Genomic DNA, 24,199 nt, shown 5'->3' with positions numbered 1-24,199 from the left:
AAGTTAGTCCTCACACCATGCGATATCTTGTCCACCTGCCAACAAATTACTAGCATCCTGATTTTTTTTTTAAAACTTCCTTAGATGTCATGGGAATTATACTACATGCTTTACCTGTGAAAACTATCACTTCTGACAGAGAAACATCCATTGCTCGAGACTATGTCATTGCCGATCGAGAGTAATAACCTTACCTGCTAATTCATTTAGTTATTCCATACATCATATATCCGAACAAACTATTCACATAAATATTTATTCTTCCTGTTTTTGCTAGCATGAGGCCATTCATTTTAACTTTGAAGAATGACTTCCAACAAGCCAATGGTCCTACAATTGCAGCTGCTCAAAACGATTTTCCAGTCATCATTGGCATAAGAATGAAAGTCACAACACAGAACTGTAACCAAATACCTCCTATTTATTATTTAAAAAACACCATCACACTTATAAGCAAAAAAATCTTTTTCGTTCATCTTGCTGTTCATATTTTCTTCCTTTTTTTCCCTTATATCCCAGATCTTAGTCTTTCAACTCAAGATTCGACCACTATTTTGATATCTCCAATAGTACAACAAGCAACGGATCTGCATCACTGGTCAGAATTTTTTAGGCGCTCTATGTTCCATCATTCCAATTACTCTGTTCCACCTTAACTTTTCCTTTCTTATTTTAGGTATCATCACAACGCGCCTCAGCTAGCACAGATGGTCCATGAACACAGTTATACTAATCCGCACATCCTTCTTCCTCCCCCTCACTACAATCAAATCCATGACATAGCCGCTCTGCTTCACTTCGTAAAATTCTTATACTACTGACCAATTTCACATCTTAACTTCTTTTTCATATTTCCTTGTTAATATTTCCCTATTGCTCCTCCTATTGCTTTTATTATTCTATGTAGAAACCAAGGACTGCATGGATTAGAGGTGTCGTCGAGCTTGATTGTAAACCTCAAGATTTTACCTACATAGCTTGTCCCAATTGTTATCACCCAAACAGCTGTGTAGATGAACGGAAAATAACTTGCAAATACTGCCAAGTTAAAGTTGATCTCCAACCCAGGTACTTATAAATAATATACCCTGTTTATCTTACTCAATCTATACCTCCAATCGCATGTACTTCACCTCATTAATTCCAGGGCTTGCATTTCCATTTGGATCACGGATTCAACTGGCACTCTATGTCTTACTGCTATGGGCTCTGAAGCCGAAAAGCTAGTTCAATTTTCAACTGCTGAACTATTCTATTTGCAAATGGAGGTAAGTACCTATTTTCTTTTATGCATCACTTGTTTCGGTCTCTTTTTCCCAACAACTTATTATATTCCTTTCACACTTTATTCTCACCAGAATATAAATATAACTCAGCATCTCCAAACAATTCTCCACGGAAAAATACTTACATGCTACATCAAACCCTCCACATCAAAGTTCAGAATGATCAAACGCTCAGCTTATCAAATGATCACTTACTACGCTATGGATGAAGTTCACAACGTTGACAACCTCAACATCAATGATCTCAACATTAACCACTGAAGACCTACTTATTCTGTTTTCTAAATCTACGTTCATTGGTATTAATGTTTTTTTACTTATCTGTTAAATATGCTGTTCATTACAATTTCCAAATTTCTTACTTTCTACTTTCCAATTTCTTATTACTTTACTCAACAACACTGGGCATGCCGATCTTTCAAATCCACACCGCGCTTATGCGCGGTGCACACCTCCTAGTATGGTACTAAATATTATCCAAACTTATGATTCTCTGATACGAGCAAGAACTAACTCTTTTGAATTTAAAAGATCCAATAAAAAATATAATGGTTTATTATCGTTTGGATTAAACTCACTCTATGGAAATGCCTAATTCTAGTTAGAGATATAAATGAATCAAATCGAACTTGACTAGTATGGTTCGATCTAAAATATGTGAGTTTGAACTCACTGAATTCTTTAGCTTTGTACTCAAACTCGATTCAATAGTTATTTTAACTTACTCGAACTCAAATCGAATGAGTCTAACTCAATCAAGTTTAAACAAGTTCAATTAAGCTTGGTCGAGTTTAAGTATTGTAAATGAATATTTTACATTATTTTTGGAATATGGGACACAATAGACATTTTATAATAATAAAATATTACTCACATAGATAAGGCACGATTAAATTTAACAATTCGACTTGCATATAAGTAACACAATAAATATGTCTATCAAATAAAAAATAATTATCAAAAAGTGCCATTAGCACACTATCAAGCCCAATAGTGTGTGTATTGGTTTCGTATGGATTAGATCTTTTGAGACTTATTTTTCATAAGTGCGTGCATTGGTTTTGTATGGACTACTTTTATGTAATAATGTACATGAAAAAAAATGTTGTTGTAGTTATTTATTGGGGTGTTTACCGAATTTTTAATATTGTTGGAGTAATTTTTTAAAAATAAAAAGTATGATCCACCATTACCACCCATTGTCACCACGCCCTTTCTTCTTCTCTCTCTCTCTCTCTCTCTCTCTCTCTCTCTCTCTCTCCCCCCCCTCCCTCTCTTTCTTCCTTCTTCTTCTTTCATTTCCCTTCCCTTCTTCCTTCTCCCTCCCCCCCAACCCAACCCAACCCAGATCTCCTCTCCTCTCCTAGTCGCAGCTGTCTAGTACATTTTGGTTTGTAAATTGTGTTCTCAAATTTTGATGTGTAAACTTGAAGGATTAGGATTAGGATTGATTTTCAAAATTTAATCTTTAAATTTGGAAGATAAGCTTTGAGGATATATAGGAGCTTGAGAGTACAGGGAAAAAATATATAGTTATTTTGATACATAAGTATATATATGATATGATTTGATAAGAGCATGGTTAAAACAAGATTAGTTGTTTTTTCAAAAGTTAATTTTGATAATCTATATCTATATAAATTTGAGAAGGAATTTTTAGCAACAAACCTTCACAATCATTCCCACTTTCAACTCTATTTTTATAGCATTTTACATTTAATTTATTTCGTAAAAAATATCATGGTCACATTACACCCCACGTTTTCCTCAAACAAGAAGTTAACTCCAACTAAACACTCCCAAATTATTTTCACTTTATTTTATTTTATTTTTATAATTTATCAATAAATATAGCACATTGTGCAGGACCGTCACTTTATACTATTCGAACAAGCAAATTGTATGTCAATTACTACTTGGATTTTGCTCAATACCTACACAGTTGGTAAGTTTTACAAATATCAAAATATTAAATTATTAATAATATTTCATACTCTTGCGAATATATATTTGAAAAATTTGCAGGTTTGAGAATGATAAATGTGCTCAGAAATTAGTGACGTGGTTGCGGTCATGCAGTTTTATAATATCCCAAGCATTATTGATATCAAATGCTAAGAGAATATTGATATCCGAATGTGCAGTTATACCTACGGTACAATTCCTTTCAATTAATTAAGTAATGAACAAGTATCTACATGTAGTTTCGAATTAATAATTGTAATCTATACATTCTTTGGATTGTTTTAGATTAAATATTTTCGGATACTTGCTTACATTCAAAGTATCAACATAGACAATATGTTCCATGAGTTATGCAAAAATTGTGGACAACCATGTCAATCTCATTTTGTAAAAATGGTGTGTATCCATTGTAATGACGTAGTCGACACTATTGTCAGGTAATTATTTTCATATATTTTGAATTTTAATATAATTTTTTACATCATACATCACAATTTATTCTTAACAGATACAATGTTAACATAGAAGTTAGAGATTTCAGTGGTAACCTATACCTCACTCTTCAAGACAGGCATGCACGATTCATGTATTGTTGTGATGCTTTTTATCTTAGAGATTTAAAAACAAAGGTATACATTATTTATATGTATATATTTTTATACAATATTATTTAAAACTGTCTAAAACAAAAGATAATTTTGAATTATGTATGCTTTTAATTGTCAAGAAAATGGAGGTGCATTGTTCGACCAACATATTAATTCATGCAAAAATCGTGCATTCTCATTTATAGTTGGAACTCCACAAAAATCAACAGAATTAATTTAACCCCTAATACTGGCGTTCGTACTCAGAGTTGATTGGTGTGAGGAATGTTCACGCCTTCGTAGAAGATTATCAAATCGAAGGCAAAATGTTTGTAAATATTTCATTTATTTATCAAATTAAATATTCAATTATATTTAATTGGACCCTTATGTCGCTCAATTTATGATATATATTTATATTTTTTTTCAGAATCCAACCTTCATCAAAGTGATAGTTTATAAATAATGGAGATGTTTTTATCATATATTGAATTATTGTTACAAAGTTTCATTTTTTTAAATATACTTTAATGTGCCCGTGATTACAACATTTACTATTTTTAAATTCCTCTATAGATTGTAATTTTTCTCAAAAATGTTGTAATCTATTGTGCATAGCACGGGTATTTATACTAGTAGAAGGTAATGCTTCAACATTGCATATTTTAGTAATAGGTAAAACTCATATAACTCATAACTCGATAATTTTCTCCAATTAGCTATGCCAAGAGTCTAATTAAAATAGTAACTTTCATATATATATATATATATATATATATATATGCGCGCACAATCACCAGTAAATTTAAAAAATGACACCAGATTTTAATTCCAAACCGCCTCGTCATGCTTTATATGTAGAAAGGTATATATAATTTTGAAAAGTCGTTACACTTTTCCGCACGCTTCCTTCACTCACTTCCGAATCTGCCAACGGCAACGCTGGAGCTGACTCAATGAAGTCCCGAGGCGACGGCGAAACCACCACCAGCAACTCCAACTCAAAGAAGATTCTGCTGACGTCACTCTCAGCAATGGTGGCTGAAACCTCGACATTTCCGATCGACCTGATTAAAACCCGGCTCCAGCTCCACGGCGAGCGTCAGTCAGCCCTCTCGTTAACCCCTAAACCCACCAGGGCCACCACAAACACCTTCAAAATCGCCTACCAAATCCTCCGCAACGACGGCCTTTTCGGGCTCTACAATGGCTTGTCCCCGGCAATTTTAAGACATCTATTTTATACTCCTATCCGGATTGTGGGTTATGAGCATTTAAGGGCCCAAATTCGCCCTTCGGACCATCCACTTTCTCTATCGACAAAACCAATTCTTGGTGGCATTTCTGGAGCAATAGCTCAGGTATTTACTCTTTGTTTTTCTTCTAATTTATTTTGATAAAACTTTAAGCATGTCCATTAGAGACTTAGAATGAATACTTGGATTAGTTGAGGTTTCGATGCTGCTAATTTCATTGTTTTCCAATATGGCTGCATGACTAGAATGAAGAAATGGATGATTAAGCTTGTAAAGTCGCTACTTTTAGTTTTCCTCTTTTTGTTAAAATTATTTTCCAATGTGCCTGTATCTGTGAAAAATGTGGATTATGTAAGCTAGAAGCTGGGTTTTTTTTTTGCAATTATTCCAAATGTGCCCATATGACTGAAGAATTTGGATTAATAAGCTTGCAATGCTGCTTGAATTCATTGCTTTGGATGTGCCCATATGACTGGAAAGAGAATTTTGGATTGAGTAATCTTGTAATGCTGTTTGGCCGTTGTTTGTGCCATGCTTGTATAACTTGAACGAAAGTTTTGGATTGGATAAGCTTCTATTGCTTATTGTTTCCATTATTCTGAACTTCTTGTATGATCGGATTGGGCATTTTTGGGTTGAATGAGCCTTTAATGCTGCTTTTTCTTTTTCTTTTTTTCATTCTGAACGTGCATGTATGATTAGTTGAAAATTTGGGTTACATGTGCTAGTAATGCTGCTTAATTTTGTAATCTTTAACAAAAATGTTCCAGTATCACTAGAATGAAGGATTATAAGTAGTATGCTTGTAATGCACGTAGCAAGATTATGATTTCATTAACTAGGGGGAATGCTTTGTTCTTTGTTGGAGTTATTTCTTGTTTTGGCAAGTGGCGACCGCTTCAAAATGCACCATGTAATGAGGCATAGAGTTTTTTCTTTTTTTTTTTCCAAAGTACAACTACAAAATTTTATTGATACAGAACCGAAAAATATAAAACGTAGCATAGGGTATCTATACATCAATGAATCTTTACAAATATTCGCGACCCAGAATTCTATGCAATTCATCAAAATCTATCAAAGCACTTATGGGAAATGCCCCATTCAACAATCAGCAACCAATTCTGCTGTCTTTGGCACATTTCTCCATGAGGCTCCTATATACTGTATGGTTTCAATTTTCTGACCTACCATAGCCACAACAGATACATTTCCACTTTGGAATAGCACCAGATTTATAGGTTTCCAGACGAAGGACACAGAGGCAGCTAGAGCAAGCCTTCGAAATTTATCAATAAAAGATGTAGACATCCAATGCTCACAAACCCAGGACAATTCCATTGACCATGGCAGGGGTCCCCTGAAAACTGAAACCATTTTTAGAATTTTCTGCCACACTACAGCTAAAAGAGGAAACAAGACATTCAAAAATGATATGGCTCATCGATTCCTCCACACCACCACACAACACATTCAAACGTACCACTTAAGCATCCCCACTTCCTCATTTTATCCTTGGTATATAGTCTGTTCTTGCATAACAATCAAAGAATGAATGAATGAACCCCTTTTCCCACACAAGTTTATGCCAAGGGACTTCTTGTGATGGGATAAGTTTTCTGAAGTTCTTTCTATCAAACCCAAAATAGTTTGTCTTCCTTGCCAAGTCTCTCCTGTTATTATTGCTGGTTTAGAAGGTTTTTTGATTAGATGTTTACTCATTAATACTTAGATAGTGGCCAGCCCGGCTGACCTCATTAAAGTGAGGATGCAAGCAGATACACGAATGGTGAATCAAGGTCTCAGGCCCAGGTACCTGGGGCCATTTGATGCTTTATACAAGATTATTTCTCAGGAAGGATTTGGAGGACTTTGGAAAGGCGTCTTCCCAAATGTGCAGAGAGCCTTCTTGGTGAACATGGGAGAATTAGCTTGTTATGATCATGCAAAACATTTTGTTATACAAAACCAGATCGCTGAAGATAATATTTATGCGCACACTTTATCTGCCATTATGTCTGGTCTTTCAGCAACAGCATTGAGCTGTCCTGCAGATGTAGTTAAAACAAGAATGATGTACGAGGCAACTGGTGTCGATGGGAAGGCAAAATATCAGAATTCATTTGATTGTCTCGTCAGAACTGTTAAAATTGAAGGATTTGGCGCACTGTGGAAGGGATTCTTTCCCACATGGGCAAGGCTTGGTCCTTGGCAATTTGTGTTCTGGGTTTCATATGAGAAACTCCGCCAGATCGCAGGGCTTTCCTCATTCTAACGAGCTCATGTCAACAAATTAACTTAGTAGTCTTCATAGATGCACATTCCAAAGCATCAGCCACTATTTTGTCTTCTGATCTTAGTACATGGATGCTGCAGTTTTGAACTTTTGATCACCTTCATTTTTTTGTTTTAAACGGTTTTCATGAGCAAAGGTCAGAAACCAACTCAGCTGCCTCATTCATTCCATTCTTGATTCTTGTGGAAGTAGTTGCCACAGGGACAAGAACATCACCCCTGGGACGCAACTACAGAACAACCATCTCTGTTGTACTACAATTAACACTTGAATTTAACTGCAATCAGTAGTGCACATTGTCCTGTAACTAGATGTCGTAAAAAGTTAATCACTCGAATATGTATCATTTATCCTGCTTATGGTCTGCCGCGCTGTTTCCGCAACTTATTTCACCGTGATGGCTTCTTGATCATGTCAATGCAACGAAATTAAGTTTACCTCCAATCCATCCAGTACTACTCGCTGTCAGCTGTAACTGGTCCAAACATTTCATATCTACTTCATGCTGGACAGAGTTACGACTTGCCCCTCAGCCACTTATCCTCCCAGTTCTCGGAGTCCTTTTAGTTTTAGCCAACTAGCATTTGACAGCAATTCTTGATGGACAGGGGCTGTAGCATACCTTTTATAAATTGTGTTCGTCCTTGATTCTGCACGCGGAAATGCAGGCTCTTGCGGGGGGACTGTCGATGTTTTCCATATGTACCAGTACAGCAACATCCATTCTTACACACCATTTAAAGCTGCAACTTGCAACCCTTTTGTGATTTGTCAATGCAAAGGCCTGCTGCATTTCCAAGTGAACGTAACTGTCCTTGAGCATGTAATAAAGCATAATGCTTTTAGCGTCTTCAAAACGCAGATTGTAATATGTTGCAGTGATTGCTTTTAAAGAAAATTAATGCAGCTATCAATTTTACCATGCATCGTACCTGCTGCAGCTGGACTGGGCTAGAGTTAGAGTTGCTGCACAATTGTACCGTTTCAGCAATCTTTTCCAGAAAGAGACCTCCTCTTGCCTTTTTTATTTAATACACCACACTGCCTATAGCAAATTCACACCGTAACTGGCAACTGCCCCATTCATTTTCTACTCAAGAATCATTAATGGTATATTAGTAAAGATGAAAGGTAGCATCATTGCCATCTGAGCATCTCTTCATTTCTACTCAACAATGTTTTCCCGAATCAATAACGTCCATCTTCAATACATCTTGTTGCCCTATAAAAGTGCAATTCCAAGCTTATGAACAGGAGGAGGGGCATGCAGGATCAGCGAAACAAAACAGATCGCGGGGCCAACAAAAATCTTGAAACAATAACAAAATCTTGTAATGACTCCTCGAATTTTGTTCAAAGACTAAATAGAGAAATTAAACGTTTTTGTTCCCTTGTATTGTATGCTAAACAATGGGTTCAGTCCTACACGCTTTCTCATTAATACGATGGAGGGTAAAATTATTGCTACCTATCTTACTTGTTCATTTGATAAATTTTTCATTGAATCGTGTATTTATAAATGATATTGCTGCCTTTGTTGTTGCTGGTGGAGGCAATAAATCCATCTTAAAACTCATTGCTGGTATTTACTGAGCCAGACAAATGTCTAGGTGTCGTTTAATTCACATAATTAAATTACTCGTACTCACCTTTAAATTGTGGCAATTACGGACAGGTGACACTTTTAAATACGTGACTAGCAACAATATTGATGGTAAGCCCATGTTACCTGTCCCTTTTTTTTTTTTTTTTTTATTTTGTGACGGCCCCTCAGTTTTTCACCTTTTTTCGATTTCGCATCTGTAACTTCAATTAACAACTAGAAGGCTCATGCTTTAAGCCTCCGCATGCAGCATTTCGAAGTTATTAGGTTAAGAAAGAAGTTTGATCTGAATTTTATCAAAGGGATGTAACTTTTTTGTTTTTGTTTTAAAGAATGTTAATTCATGCCAAAATACATTCTTCTTTTAGTTCCGACTTCCTACACTTGGATATCAATGTGAAACTCCTTTTCCTCATTAGTTTTATTTATGCAGCTATCTGACTGGCTTATGATTTTCTAAAATTCCTACTTCTTATGGCACTTAGTTGCCATTAACAACCAGTACTGCTCTCTCTATAATTGAAAGTGCAAAAAAAAAAAAAAAAAAAAAAAAAAAACGTATACATGATAAGCTGCTTCATAATTGTTTCATTTATCTGCCGAATCTGTAATCTCCTAGAACATTAACTAGTTTTTTTTTTTATGTTTAATGCTACAAACAAGCATAAAGTGGAAATACAATCAAAGAAAAAAAAGAATTGAATCTGCAAAATAAAAGTTCAAGAAAACATTTAATGTACAGTACGTGGAAGTGGTGTTTGTAGCCGTTGTGATTAATTAGTAATGATTTCAGTTAAGATTAATTTAGCTTCTTTCTTTGGCAATATTTGTATCCACAATCCTGCTGATTTGAGAAGGAAAAAAAAAAAAAGAAGAAAAAAAGATACTTGTATCCACAAAGCCGAAAGTTATGCCAAACGGACTGAAAGCTCTCAGAGCGTTACATCCAAGGCTAATAATTTACTGATACCCATCCATAAGTAATTGGGTACGGGTATCTTAAGTTTTTATATATAAGTATAAATGGGTTATTTAATAATATTTATTTAATAAATAGATATAATTATATAATCCATCAAACCCAATTAACTCATTTAAAATTATTTCCACAATCACATTCATTTATAGTTGTCTTCAGCAATAGTATCCTAATTTCTTCATCAACTTTGACCAAACGCAGCATCAGAAAGTGGAGAACCTAATGGAAAGATAGGAGAATATGTTAGCCAATTTTTAACTTAAAGATAAAGAATAACTATACACTAGGAGATTTTTTTTATCGTGTTTTCATCTGTATTTTCTTGATATATATCCAATTTCAAGTTCATAAGTTGGCCAATAATTGTTTAATCTCTTTTTTTCATGGTTCCAAATCCTTTCTCTATTGCACAGCAAAAATACATGGATCTGTTAAAAGGCGCTGCTGAAAATTATCATCATTCTTGGTGGAAGAGACAAGAATTAATTGGTGCTTTTCTTTTTCTGGGCTCAGTTATTCTCTTAATAAAAGAGACTATATATAGTCATTTTGTCATGATGTCCTACTTAAATTTTTTTCCTCGGTTTCTTCATTTTGTCATGATGCTAACTACTTTTATTTCAATTATTATTATTATTATTTGCTGGTTTTATCTTATTATTTTATTTTCTCTTAATTTGCTCATTTTTCAGCATTACCAATTTAGGGCAAACTCTAACTTCCTTTCCTACCTTTCCAAAATGAAACTGTAAATTTATGCACAAAAAAAATGCTAGGGGGTTAGAAGTTTTTTAATTAAGTTTTTATGTTAACTTTCGTATTATTTAGTCCAAAGTTTTATATTATTATTGTTCAATTATTAAATAGTATGTAATTTTGTAACATAGTGCACAGATGGGATAAAAATGGTAATTAAACTTATTGTGCATTATAAATGGATTGACTCATTTTAAATTACCTAAACCTGCTCAAAATCACTCATTTTGACACCTCTAATTAAGATAACAACAAGATCAAGGTTGTAAAAGGACAAAATTGCTATTGGAGGGCTTCGATTCAAGTAAAAGGGACAGTGCAGAATAGTCAATAAACATGTTTTGGAATGGATTTTGATTTAGGTTCTCCTTGCTGCATAACTTTTTGACTGATTCAAAGTTTTCTTTCTTCTACATTAGATAACAAATAAAAGTCATCAATGCAAAACATAACTCCATAAGCCATCTCAAACATAAGCATAACTACCGCTTCGCATCCGATTAAGTGTAGCTGAATTATTCTGTGATTTTATCAATTGTAGTGAATGGACAGGTGGCTGACTAATTAGAATGTGGAATAAGGAGCGATATGAGCAAATGGATGGATAGTAGATTGGAAGTGCTAAAATACTAAAGACCAACACGTATGTTTACCATGCGAATTCTGTATTAAAGTAATCATGGATACAATTTTGATTCAATCCTTCGTTCGTTTGATATTTTATAAACTAGAACACATATATAAAATTTGATATGTATATTGAAATTAAAATTATTTGCAACCACTAATGCATAGAGTGTTAGTATAAGAAAAAACTAATAATTTAATTTTTCTGTATAAAATTTTCAAAAAGCGAGTAGGTGCCTGTACAAGAGGAAGAAGATATCTAGTTTGAACTTTGGGAGTCTGCAGCCATGAGAGAATACAGTTTCTCCTTGTCACTTATGTACTGTATTCACAACCGTGCGCAAAGAGAATTGACCTACATAGACAGACGGCGATGGTACAATGAAATGAAATAATGAATGAACATGAATTTTGTTAGTTGAGCCAAAATAAAAATATACCCTTGGATTATAAATCTTCTTGGTACATTTCGGTCCCATGGATTAATGAACTATATTTCCCTGTATATATATATATATACACGTATATACATATATTATATACACATTGTCATTTTGGTGTCAATAGTCAAGAATCCTCCTCTATATATCCTTCTCTCTATTTCTCTGCAGAATATCTGTTTGATCTTTTGGAGCGCTGGATAAAAGTAGGATTTAGTTAGTATCAAGTATCAAGGGATCATATTCTTGACTGGCTAGCCCTTTAAAATGGGAAGATCACCATGCTGCGACAAAGTTGGGTTGAAGAAAGGAACGTGGACAGCCGAGGAAGACCAAAAGCTCTTGACTTACATCGAACGACATGGCCATGGAAGTTGGCGAGCCCTCCCATCAAAAGCTGGTGACCTCCATCTACCTTTGTTTGTAGTTTTTTTTTTTTTTGGAATTTGTTACCGTTTGCTTCTTTGCGCACGTTTTGGTCCCTCTCGTTCACAAAAAACATGAGCACTATTTTATATCCTAGCGTCTGCCAAAAAATAACTTTTGTACTTTGGTTGGTTATTAGGGCTTCAAAGATGTGGCAAGAGCTGTAGACTTAGGTGGACAAATTATCTGAGGCCTGATATCAAGAGAGGAAAATTCAGTTTGCAAGAAGAACAGACCATTATCCAACTCCATGCACTTCTTGGAAACCGGTAAGAAGATCAATCTGCAACATGCATGATCAACTATGCTTGCTTACACCCACCCCCCTACCCCCCCCCCCCCCAAGAAAAAAGAAAAGAAAAGAAAAGCGTTCAACTGTTCTTGCATTATTGGCCTGCACACGAAAAATGAAACTTATTTTCTGTATTTTTCATCTTCATAGTACGAGCACATATAAAAGGCTTCATCTGTTTAGCATATTCTTTTTCATTATTTTATTTGAATCACAAATATATTTTTCAACCATATAATCATATTTTTATCTCATATACCTCATATAAAAAAAACTACATTTCAAATAAAATTTTCAAATAATAGTCCATCCAAACACACCTATTTTTTTAAATGGTGATATAGATGGTCAGCCATAGCAGCTCATCTGCCGAAGCGAACAGACAACGAGATAAAGAACTACTGGAACACACATCTGAAGAAGAGACTAACCAAGATGGGCATCGATCCAGCAACTCATAAGCCAAAAACCAACGCCTTTGGCTGCAGCCAACAAAAGGATGCCGCGAACCTTAGTCACATGGCTCAATGGGAAAGTGCTCGTCTTGAAGCCGAAGCTAGACTTGTTCGCGAATCAAAACTCTTGTCCTCCATTCCTTATCCAACTAAACCCTCGTTCCAACCACCATGCCTTGATATACTAAAAGTATGGCAAGCAACATGGACGACAACAAAGAACGTTACTAGTACTAATGGTTTTTTCACCTCTAACGGAAACCTTCAATCTCCAAACTCTACCTTAAACTTCTCGGACAACATGCTCCCTGTTCCTCGTACCAATGCTGGTTTTGGTGCAAATGTAGCTTTTCCAGTCATGGAGTATGTCGAAAACTCGAAGCAACAGGTAGATTCTGGGACAATGACAAAACAAACTGTCCCAAATAGCTGGAAGCCTCTAGGGAAACTAAATCAACACGATCACCAGGTGGAGGTTGGGGAAAGAATGGACATGGAGGTGATGGATAACGCAATACAGCTTGACGATAATGACAATATTGAATACCCTAACCCTGATGATGCTGGATACATTGCAGAAAACTCTTTAAGGCATCAGAGTTTCATGGAAGGCTTTGCCAGCATTCTATCGGATGATGGCAATAACTCCACCAGCCCTATTGGACCCTGTTACAATCTTGACAATAGCAGCTGTGGTGGTGATCTTGAAGACAACAGAAAATATTGGAATAATATCCTCGACAATGTGGTTACTTTCACGTCTGGTTCACCAATTTTCTAAGTAATAATCTTCATTAGACTAGGTTAATTTAAGGAGGCTATAATTGCCAAGAAGAACAATTGCTTGGTTTGAAAGAAAATCGAAGGATAATCAACATGTGTAGTAGGAGTGCTCAAACTAAGAATGTGCTTAGTTGGTTATCCCAGAAATTTAGCTGTTTTTCTTTTGTTATTAGCTAGTGGACCTGATTAAGTTTCTAGTATTGTTTCCTAGGTGAAAAAAGAGTTTGTACTTTCTTGATTATGATAATAGTGGTGATGGGCTCGTTGGTTCCATTAATTTTGTGGAGCCATAGGTGACTTAAACGGATCACTCAACAGTCAACATTGTAACTCGATCAAGAAGGTTATGTGGCTCCTTTTGTGTTATGGTTCTCTATCATGAAAACATACGGGCTGCGAAAAAGCCTACCTTGCATTTATTTTGAGGACCACTGTACTTTTGTGAAGTGAACGAAATAAGGGTGGCTAATGACTTGCGAAATAAGTGAACGAAAGAAGTGAACGAAATAAGCTGCTTGCGAGTCGATTAAAGTTCCAGCCCCCACGTGAATGGGCTGGTGGTTGGCGCCTCCTCCTCGGGACCGTTAGGTCCTGGGGTCGAACCTCCGCAGCAACATCAGTTCGCCGTGCATTTAACGTGCTAGGTCTGGTTGGGGCGCTGGGCCGGGCCGGAGTGGGGATTAGTCGGGCCGCCTTTACGGACTTGACCCGGACACCCCACTCCGTCGAAAAAGAAAAAAAAAAAAAAAAAAAAAGAGTCGATTAAAGTTCCAACTCAAGCACAAGTTTGATCGAGCTAGAGTTGACTTACAACTATGCAAATATGGTTATTGAATCAGACTCAAACTAGACTGAAACCCATGACTTTTCCTCTTGTGGGGATACATTGTGAAATTCTTATACAAATTTGTATAACAACACAAATGGGATACTGTGATCGTATTCTATTAGTAGTCATTGATTGTATTGATTGTACACTATGAGGAAGCAATCTCATACTCTCATTTGGGCAGTCGGGTAAAAGAAAAGGAAAAGACAAAAAGGTGTAGAAGCTCTAGGGATGTTATAGAGTTCCTCAGGGTGTACGTTTGGACTTTATCTGGCTTACTTCAACATTTCTAAGGCTCATAACGAGAAAGTGATTATTGGAAATTGGCTTTTTTAAGCAAATAGAATTTGTGTAGTTATTTATGCAAAGGTTGTTCTCATTTGATTAGGCATTTTTCATTGTTAAAGGAGAAGAACAGCCGGCCCGCAGGCCATACTACTCTAAATTTTCGGTGGTTGATATTCTGATCATCATTTCCAATGCCTCGTGTTGTCTTGTTAAACTTTTACTGCAATGATCAGTTTCTAATAACTTCTCCTCAGGTCAAAGTTTATTGGCAGAAGAAATCATTTCCGCAGGCATACGTGTGTGAAACTCTCGGGAATATTTTTATTTCTCATATCAGTTGAAATGAGAAGCCCGCAAAGCGAGACACCTGACAATATCGGAACGGCTAAACGGCTAAAACCCATAGAATGGAGCAATGAAACCCATAGAAGTCTTCCAAACCATTATTCCGCTTGAAAACACATTCTTAAGTCCCATAGCCCTCTACCACACGGGCAGTTGAAATCTAATCCTGTTTGGGTTGCTAGTTTTGGGAGAAAATCTTGTTTGAGTTTTTTTTAAAATTATTTTTATATGTTCCTTTCGTCAATTTTTTAATTATCCGTTTACTTCACATTCATCACATCTATACAAATGATGATATTATACAAAAGTTTGGTTTATCATTTGTGTGATATTCTAGCGTGAACGAATCTCATACAATTTCTGCGCGAGGATTGGTTGACGTGATATTATGGTACGACTACGTAAGGGATGTGCTCGATGTGACACGTCGATCTGAGGACGGAAGTCATCTCTAGAAAAATAAAGCTTAAAAGAAGAGGTAAATGTTATACCTCATCCCAAATCGAAAAAGTACCTCTAGAATATATCGACCTAATTGCAGAAACCACATTTAGAAAACAAAACCTAAAGGCAATGTTTTGAAAATCGGACCGGACCGGCCGATTCGACCGGTTGAATAGCGAACCGACCATGCCTCTGGTCCGGTTCAATTACAAAGCCAAAGAATTAATTGAACCGGTCAAGAACCAGTTGAATCGGTAAAAACCAGGAGGTTCAATCGGTTTTTATTAAGTATTTAAAACTAAAATAAATATTTTAGTTTTATTCAACATTTTTATATACTAAAATGAATAAAAAAATATTAAATCTTTGAACTGGGGTTGAACCAGTTGAACTGGTTGAACCGTGAACCAGAAGGTTTTTCGGTTCGGGTTAAAAACATTGCCTAAAGGTGATAGGGGGATACACCTCAAGAGAATTCACCAAAAAATCCAATATGTAAGTCAGGAATCCAATTTTGACTCAAAAACTTAAGTTATTAGGTATCGGATCCTTACTCACATATTAACCGCTCTTTCTCTATCTCTCGGATCAATGTGGGATACAATCATTTACTTATAAATCTAACAAATCTTCCTCTTCATGAATAACTCCTCATATTAAACCCAAATTTACAAGTCCTTCAACGGACCCATTTTAATACTCAACGCAAATCTACCTTATCACCTAAAGTCATCTCTTCTCCTAAACATGGACCCACTCTTCTTTTAACATCCAAACTGCATTCTAGACCCTTGCTAACCTTTGGTTCCTTGGTCTAACATCAACCGGACTCCCTGCTAAATCCATGGCACACCTGATCTAACACTAGTCAAATTTCTTAGTACTTTGGCACATTGGTCCATAATCAAGAAGAGAATTTTCACTGGTCTAACTCCTAGAAAAATCAACTTATTCATGAGTAGCCCAATATCGTGATTTGAAACTCTGATACCAATTTGATAGGGGGAAACATCTTGAGAGAGTTCACCAAAGAGACCAATATGTAAGTCAGGAACCCAACTCTGATCCAAAAACTTAAACTATTAGGTTTCAGACCCTTATTCACATATTAACCGATCTTTCTCTATTTCTCGAACCAATGTGAGACATAACCCTTTACCCATGAATCTAACAAAAAGAAAGGATGAATGTGATATCCCATTCCATATCGAAAATGTACCTCTAGAATCCGACTAAACTGAGTGGACCACTTCCTATATCGAAAAAGTACCTCTAGAACAAAGTCTAAAAGGAAGAGTTCGTAGAACAATACTGAGTAGTAGTTGAGCATTCAAGTCCAACTTGAAATATTTATTTTGAGTTAGTGAGGGTGGAGTTCAAATAGTTGGACTTAGCTATTGAAACTATGGTTGCATTTTTGGGCCTATAGGTTCGATATAAATTCCCAAAAAGTGGAATTTTCTAAAATCACTTCTTAAACGGTGGTGTTTTTTAAACTTCTTCCCGGAAAGTGAAAAATGCACTTGATAGATGTGTTGTTTCCCAAAAGACATACTCTGTGAATGCAGTTCTTCTATTATTTGTCCAAAAAAATGCATTCACTAAATGTGCTGCTTAAAAAATGCTTTCAGTGAATGCATTGTTTTGAAATTCTTCTTAAAAAGTATCACTGTCTGAGAATTTACTCTATGGCTCGAGATGTGAAACTTGGCCAATTTTTCCATCGGATGACAGCATTCATTGATTCGAAAAGGAGACATGGAACCATATGTTTTGGGGATAATTTCAGAAACCTTCCCTGAGGTTTCTGACAATTTCACTGAACTCCCTTAAAATTTGAAAAATTACACATATCTCCCTTATCATTTAAAATGATAATTTTTCCCTTAAATATTTTAATGAAATTCCCTTATTTGGTGTGCTTATACTTATATTGAGTTTTAAAATTATTTTTTTTCCTTTTTCTTGTTATTCCTTTCTTTTCTAATTTTTTGCCAATAAAACTATAGAATTATCACTATTATCTCTAGTTTCTATTGTAACCAAATATCGAACTAGTGATTTGTGCCACGAGTTAATTTTATATGTAATTTTATATTTTTATTGATCTTTGTTTTCTATTTTTTGGTATTAAAATTAATAAAAAATAAAAAATAAATGGCCCAAAACCACTACTAAATTATGATAATTTCACTGCTCAACAAATTCAAAAACTATAAATGAATTATTTCAATATTTTCTTTTCTATCCTATAAATATAAATCCATAATAAAATATCATCAAAAGTATCCTATCATAGTAATGAAATTATTATTATAGTTGTTTATCAAATAGTAGGTATGGACATGAAAATTTTGGTACATTTTTCTTATAATTATACTAGATAATTTTATAATTATATAGAAAAATATATTAAAATTCATTACACAAGGGCATTTTTGGGTATTCATTCAAAAATTTGACTAAGTCAATATTATTTTATGATTTTGTTATTAAAACTATCAAATCAAGGGAGGTAAGTGTAATTTTTTAAATCTCAGAGGAGTTCAGTGAAATTGTTAGAAACCTTAAGGGAGGTTTATAAAATTATCCATATGTTGTGTCAAATAAATTGCTAACGAATCGTCTGCCAGTGCCCATATGGTTTATGCCTTTGGCAGCGCGTCAAACAGGGAACTTCGGCACATTTCAAGATTAAGAAGACGGCCACAATTTTATTGCCACAGTAAGTTTTAATTAAAATAATTATAAGTGTGTTTGGTATAAGAGATTATTTGGGATAATTTTTTACAAAAAAAAATACTGTAATACTTTTTAAATATAAAGCATGTGAGATAAAAAGGTGTTTGAAAAATATATTTATAATACAAGCAAATAAATTTGTGCAAATAATAAACTATCCAAATAAACCCTATAATATCCTTCATGAGTCAATAAGAAGTGTTGAACAGTGACAGAGATCTAATCCTCGTATGGAAATGTTGCTGCGGCAAAAACATTTCGGATACTGAGGCAATAACATGGCAAAAATTTGATTCCGTTTGGATTAGCATTGTCTTAGTTGGCGAAGCAATGGAAATGCATCCAATTCAAACTTCAACGCCAGCCGGATTATCCCATCTCGGGTGACAACCTAATTAATGTTTGGGTTTAATAGTTTATTGCATTCGAATCGAGAATTGAAATTTCTGCTGCAAGTCACACAAAACAAATTAACAAGCTCGTTTGGTTAATTTAAATCCTAATGATCTTTATTGGACCACCCTTACTAGGCCAGGAACCCTTTTTTTTTTTTTTTGTCCTTTTTTCTAGTTTTACAACTCTATAATAGTTTGTCCGCTTGATGTACCTTTTAGTCAAGAGAATGAAATGGAAAAATAACTTGCTTAAAGCCATTGCTGTTTTTGAAACTGAAAATATTTGAATAGACAGAAATTCCTGGTACGAATGATGGAAAACGACGTAGCACACCAACTTCCATGCCTAGTTTGAGAAATTAGGACCACCAAAAATAAAAGTTGAGAAAAAAAAAAAGGAAAGAAGAGAAAGAATGGAACCCAATTCTTTGTGACAGTGTCGATGGTGACCTTTATTTGCAAGTCACTAGGGGGGTCACAGATCTTTGGGTACCTTGTATCATAGTTTTTATGACCAAATTTGTTGTTCACAATAATTACTTTTTCTCGAAGTGATTCTTGAGTAGTAGTAAAATCTGAATGGGTATAATCTTCTGCATTTTATTCGCCTTCGCTCCTTGAAAAGCACTCTATTCTTTATTCCATCGATTTACGTTTTCGACCATCATTTATAATAATAAAAATTAAAGCTTTGACTTCTCAATAAACACTTTTATTCAAGTACAAAGGGTTATTCAAGTACAATAAGTTTTCTTCGTTTATTTAAATCTCTGTAACTAAGGAAAATGATTCTCTTTTTCTGATTTCTCCATTCCCTTCAATTCAAACGAAGTGCGGGGAAAGTGAGTGTTCCGGAGAGGAATTTTCTTAATCCTCCGGAAGATGGAACTAACCAAAATATTGTGGTAGAGAATTGAATCTTTGCGTCGTTATCGTTGGACTCTTACGTTACCTTGAGCATCACGAGTCCTCAAGTGAAACAAAAAAAATGAGACATGAGGTGGGCGTGGGACGCTACTATTTCCCATTTATTTTTTTATGTGCTACTGAAATAATTTGCCTTCCTAAAGAAATTACATGTCTTTTACTCTTTGCAACTGGAGTAGTTTTTGAAGTCCCCACAATTTTAAAGGCATATTTATATTTTCGAACTTGTTGTGAGCGATGATGCATACCTAACGACTGTTACTCGACGCTACAGCTATTTATTTTGGCTGATTGATTAACTGAGCCTATACCATCATTGCCATCATTTACTTCTGGAGTCCAAAAAAATTAAGTTGGCAACAGTGTTTTGGCAAAAGAATTCAGTCGTTTTAGGTCTGCAACAGACAGCATTTAAGTCCCAAATTTCGTCTTACTCGTAGGGAGTATATCTTTCACACTCATCAACTTGATGTCACAGAAGCAGAAGCCATTTAACTGGATGCCAAATGGGAGCCACCAAAAATAACTTGGAGTGATATCCTGGGTAGAACTTATGAGTAAATCCTGTATATATACTGACAGTGTATGCATTATTACGGTTGGATACACGACACATATATAAAATTTAGATTTCAAATTTAAATTCGAATTATGTGTCATACATCTAATAATAAAAATGTATATACTGTCAATATATAAAAAAAATTAATTCAAAACTTGTACACACAAAAAATAGGCATGCAAATCGCCCAAATTTATGTGGATACTACCATATATGGTGTTTCTTATTCATTCCCATATATATAGGCACAGGAGGTAAGACAGGTGTAAAGCTCCCCAGTCTAGTACCGTCACGAGCAATGTCATAGTCATAGATAACGAAATAATTTTTTCACCCCGTCGGCCTCAAAAAATTTGAGGACACATTTGGATTGTCATTTTCTCCCAAAAAAAAAAAGTTTTACATTAACGCATTTTTTAATCACTTTTTTACCTCACATACATTGAATTGAATGACTCTATTACATTTAGGGCAATATGTTTCAATGACTCTCAAACTATTACAAAATTGAACTTTTGACCCTCTAACTATTAATTAATAAGTTTTAAACCTCCAATTAATTAAAACATATAATTCTAGCCCTTTCATCAATTTGAACCATTATATTTAACAAAAATAGCAAGACATGCGTAGCAGTGGCCCTTAAACTATTATAAAGTTCAACTTTTTCCAATTATTAACTGATAAATTTTACCCTTCCAATCTATTAAAACATATAATTCTAACCATTCTGTCAATTTGAACTATTATGTCTAATAGAAATATCGCCACGTGCATGGTAAGGGCATAATTGATGGATGTCTTTATCTTCACAGGATATGTACTAGGGTAAAATTATTTTACCTCATTTGACTCGTAAACTAATTTACCAAATCTCCAATTGTTGAATTTGACCAAAATCAATTAAAAATCTAAACCCAAAACCCTGAATAGAGAAATTCCAACAAGGATAGGCAACTTGAATTAACTGAGTTTGTCTTCATTTGGAATTTAACTCATTTTTTGGTGTTGTTCCAAATTCATTGGGTTCATGTGTTTCTCTTAATGGCATAAATTTGGCATACAATTCATTTTTTGGGAATATTCCAACAAGTCTTGGTTTACTTCCAAATTGGAACTTTTTAAATCTCTCAAATAATCAATTCTCTGATGAAATTCCTCCAAACTTTACATCACTAGATCTAAATCTTCTTAATTTGTCAAACACTCGATTGGGCACATTCCAAATTTTTTATCAATAGATGTTTCTGTTTGATATAACAACTCAAATTAATGGAAATGGTAGAATTATATATTTTAATTAGTTGGAGGGGTGGAATTTATCAGTTAATAATTGGAGGGTCCAAAGTTAAACTTTGTAATAGTTTGAGGGCCACTAGCATCCTATGAATCTTTTATCTCTCTGTTAAACATAATGACTCAAGTTGGTGGAGTACTAGAATTATATATTTTAATTAGTTAGAGGGTTAAAACTTATTAGTTAATAGTTTGAGGGTTAAAAGTTAAATTTTCTAATAGTTTGAGGGTCACTTGGGCATTTTGCCCTTACATTTATCTCCAAACACTCAAAAAGACATTTCATCAAATAACAGTTATTCGTGGTACCAAAATTATACCGGAACTTGATTGAATAGGTCTGTGCATTGATACCTGTTCCCGTGTTCCATTTAAAGCCTACGTCGTACAAATTGTGTCATAAAGGTACAATTAATGATGAGAGAAATTATTTGAAAATCATGTCCGACCTTGGAGCATGTGACCAAAGATTGGCGATGAAGTGTCCCTATTATTAACCACTGAGCTAACCAGGAAAGGACTTAAGTCCCTTCTTGAAACCCTCACTTGCAGCCAAAAAAAAAATAAAAGTCTAAAGGTAGTGTCATAACACTCTTTTGGTTTAGTTGGGTATGTATACCCACTAACTCCTAACACAAACTTCGCTCCCCCTCCTCCTAGATTAAGATAGAATAAGTTATACAACGTATCGTTGTTGGAAAAAAAAAATGTCCCTATTATTTATTTAGTTGAAGCTCACATTGATCAAGCCTCAAATGTATAAATAAATAACTCCCAAAAATAAATGCAAAAATAACTCACATTGCTCTGTATGGACTCGTACTTTTAAAAAAAATTATTTTTACTTTTAGAATTTACAATAACATTCTAAAAATAACTCAAAAAACACATAAAATCTTAGATATAACTTACCAAAAAAATTTTAAAAAAAAATCTAGTTCTACCTATACCACCACTCACCACACATCACCGCCCACCATCATTACCACCTCTCCCCTCCTCTTCTTCCACCTTTACTGCCACCATCAACATCACTGCCACCCTACCTCTCATCTCTCCTTCCTCTTCCTTCCCTCTCCCTCCCCCCTCCTCCCTTTTCCTTTCCCTTCTTCTTCTTCCCCCTCCATCTTTCTCCTCCCTTTTTCTCTTCTCTTCCCCACTCTCCCCTCCTTTCTTCCCTTCTTTTCCCCCCTACTTTGGTTGCAATTGAAGAATAAGAGGGACGGAGAGGAAGAGGGAGGATGATGGATGAAAGAAGTGGTAGTGGTGATCGGTGGTAGGTTGGTAGCTGCTGATTAATTTTTAAAAAAATATCTCACAAAATTGTAACTCTAAACAATATCCCAAAATGTATTCTCAAAATCACCCTAAAAAACACCTCTACAATCACTTAACTGTTTATAGCAAAAAATTTTATTTTCACATACATCGCTATAGTAAAATTTTTAAAAAATACTTCCAAAAACACTTAATCCATACGGAGCTCAATTGTTTGTTTTGTTGTCCTATCTTATCAAATTTGATGTAGAAACAAATATAGTAGTCTATTTTTAATTTGTCCTTTTTTTTTATCCTTCCCATCCCTCCTATACCCTTCCCATCTCCATTTGTCAGGTACAGTATTCGAACTCTCAATTTACATAACACAATTTATATAGCTAGCTCATATTTAGAAGGTTCAGACTTTTCAACTTCGATAACAATAATATAGACTGTAATGGCTATTTAACACTTGAAAGATGCGTGTACTATTTCTTTCTTCTTTTCTTTTCTTTTTTTAATGTTTTTTGGTCAATAATTTATAGGGTGTCCCCAAGAACTAACTTAGTGGGTAGATATATTAGAGTGATTGTGACATCTTTGGTTCGGCTCTCAAATCTTTTCAATTTTCCCTGTGTTTTAAGTGTCAAGTTTGTGGCCGCCCTCCGGATAATAAATGTAAATTATCGCCCTCTGGATTTTTTTTTTGTAATTTTTTATTGAATTAGTGCAGAACATATTAATGTGGATGGGGAAACGAGACCAGATTTGAGCTTCCGGACGACCACAACATATGTTTGACTTAACGGACCACCACTACACACTCCTGTACTAGATTTTAGATCAAATGCTCGGCACGTGCTCGGCCGAGTCTGCTTGAAAGCGTGGAAATGGAGGATTTAAGCAAAGAGTTGTAACTGGGCCAGAGGAGCAAATGACAATTTTCACTTATTAGTATCTGTCACATGATGGGACGTGTTTTGGGCCCTAATGTCTACCCATTTACTCACAGTTTTGTCTTTGCAGTTTGCAGCATCTACACACTTTAAAGTTTGTGGAGATTAGGTCTCAAACACAAAAAAAAAAGTGACAAAATCATGTGAAAATAGTAAGAAAGGTTTTTCGTTTGGCTGACGATAATGTCAGAGTACTCATGTTAATAATGTTTAGGGTAAATTTTAGTTATAATAACAAATTTATCTTTTCTTAAAGTGAAATCGACTTTTAACTAGCAAAAAGCATAATTGTGATTAGTGGATGGGGTACACGTAGTTAAAGAGATTTTTTAAGAAACGTGTATGCATATGTTAGGAAAAAAAAATAATAAAAAAGATATAGAATAAAGAATTAGTTAAAGAGA

General features: G+C 34.8%; 2 protein-coding genes and 1 pseudogene across 2 annotated transcripts; all 3 read left to right on the top strand.

The window, feature by feature from the left end:
- Positions 1-24,199, top strand: part of LOC113748871 — a 136,040-nt pseudogene that overhangs the window by 5,627 nt on the left and 106,214 nt on the right.
- LOC113748873 (mitochondrial uncoupling protein 3-like) lies at positions 4,765-7,754 on the top strand. The gene is made up of 2 exons (XM_027292455.1): positions 4,765-5,199; positions 6,827-7,754. Exons 1-2 carry the CDS (start codon positions 4,795-4,797, stop codon positions 7,367-7,369), a joined length of 948 nt encoding a protein of 315 aa, XP_027148256.1. The 5' UTR covers positions 4,765-4,794; the 3' UTR covers positions 7,370-7,754.
- On the top strand, positions 12,063-13,749 carry LOC113748804 (transcription factor MYB16-like). Its single transcript, XM_027292365.1, has 3 exons — positions 12,063-12,195; positions 12,361-12,490; positions 12,858-13,749. Exons 1-3 carry the CDS (start codon positions 12,063-12,065, stop codon positions 13,747-13,749), a joined length of 1,155 nt encoding a protein of 384 aa, XP_027148166.1.

This window comes from Coffea eugenioides, chromosome 10 (genome assembly GCF_003713205.1).
Source record: "Coffea eugenioides isolate CCC68of chromosome 10, Ceug_1.0, whole genome shotgun sequence".
NCBI classification, from domain to species: Eukaryota; Viridiplantae; Streptophyta; class Magnoliopsida; order Gentianales; family Rubiaceae; genus Coffea; species Coffea eugenioides.
This window is presented reverse-complemented; position numbering and strand designations above follow the sequence as displayed.

What these genes read in the sequence shown, in the direction of transcription:
- LOC113748873 (XM_027292455.1), top strand. Translation starts at nt 4,795, where the DNA reads ATGAAGTCCCGAGGCGACGGCGAAACCACCACCAGCAACTCCAACTCA. An exon ending in TTTCTGGAGCAATAGCTCAG is followed by an intron (nt 5,200 to 6,826) that starts GTATTTACTCTT and finishes ATTAATACTTAG; the next exon opens with ATAGTGGCCAGCCCGGCTGA.
- LOC113748804 (XM_027292365.1), top strand. Translation starts at nt 12,063, where the DNA reads ATGGGAAGATCACCATGCTGCGACAAAGTTGGGTTGAAGAAAGGAACG. An exon ending in AGCCCTCCCATCAAAAGCTG is followed by an intron (nt 12,196 to 12,360) that starts GTGACCTCCATC and finishes GTTGGTTATTAG; the next exon opens with GGCTTCAAAGATGTGGCAAG. An exon ending in CATGCACTTCTTGGAAACCG is followed by an intron (nt 12,491 to 12,857) that starts GTAAGAAGATCA and finishes ATGGTGATATAG; the next exon opens with ATGGTCAGCCATAGCAGCTC.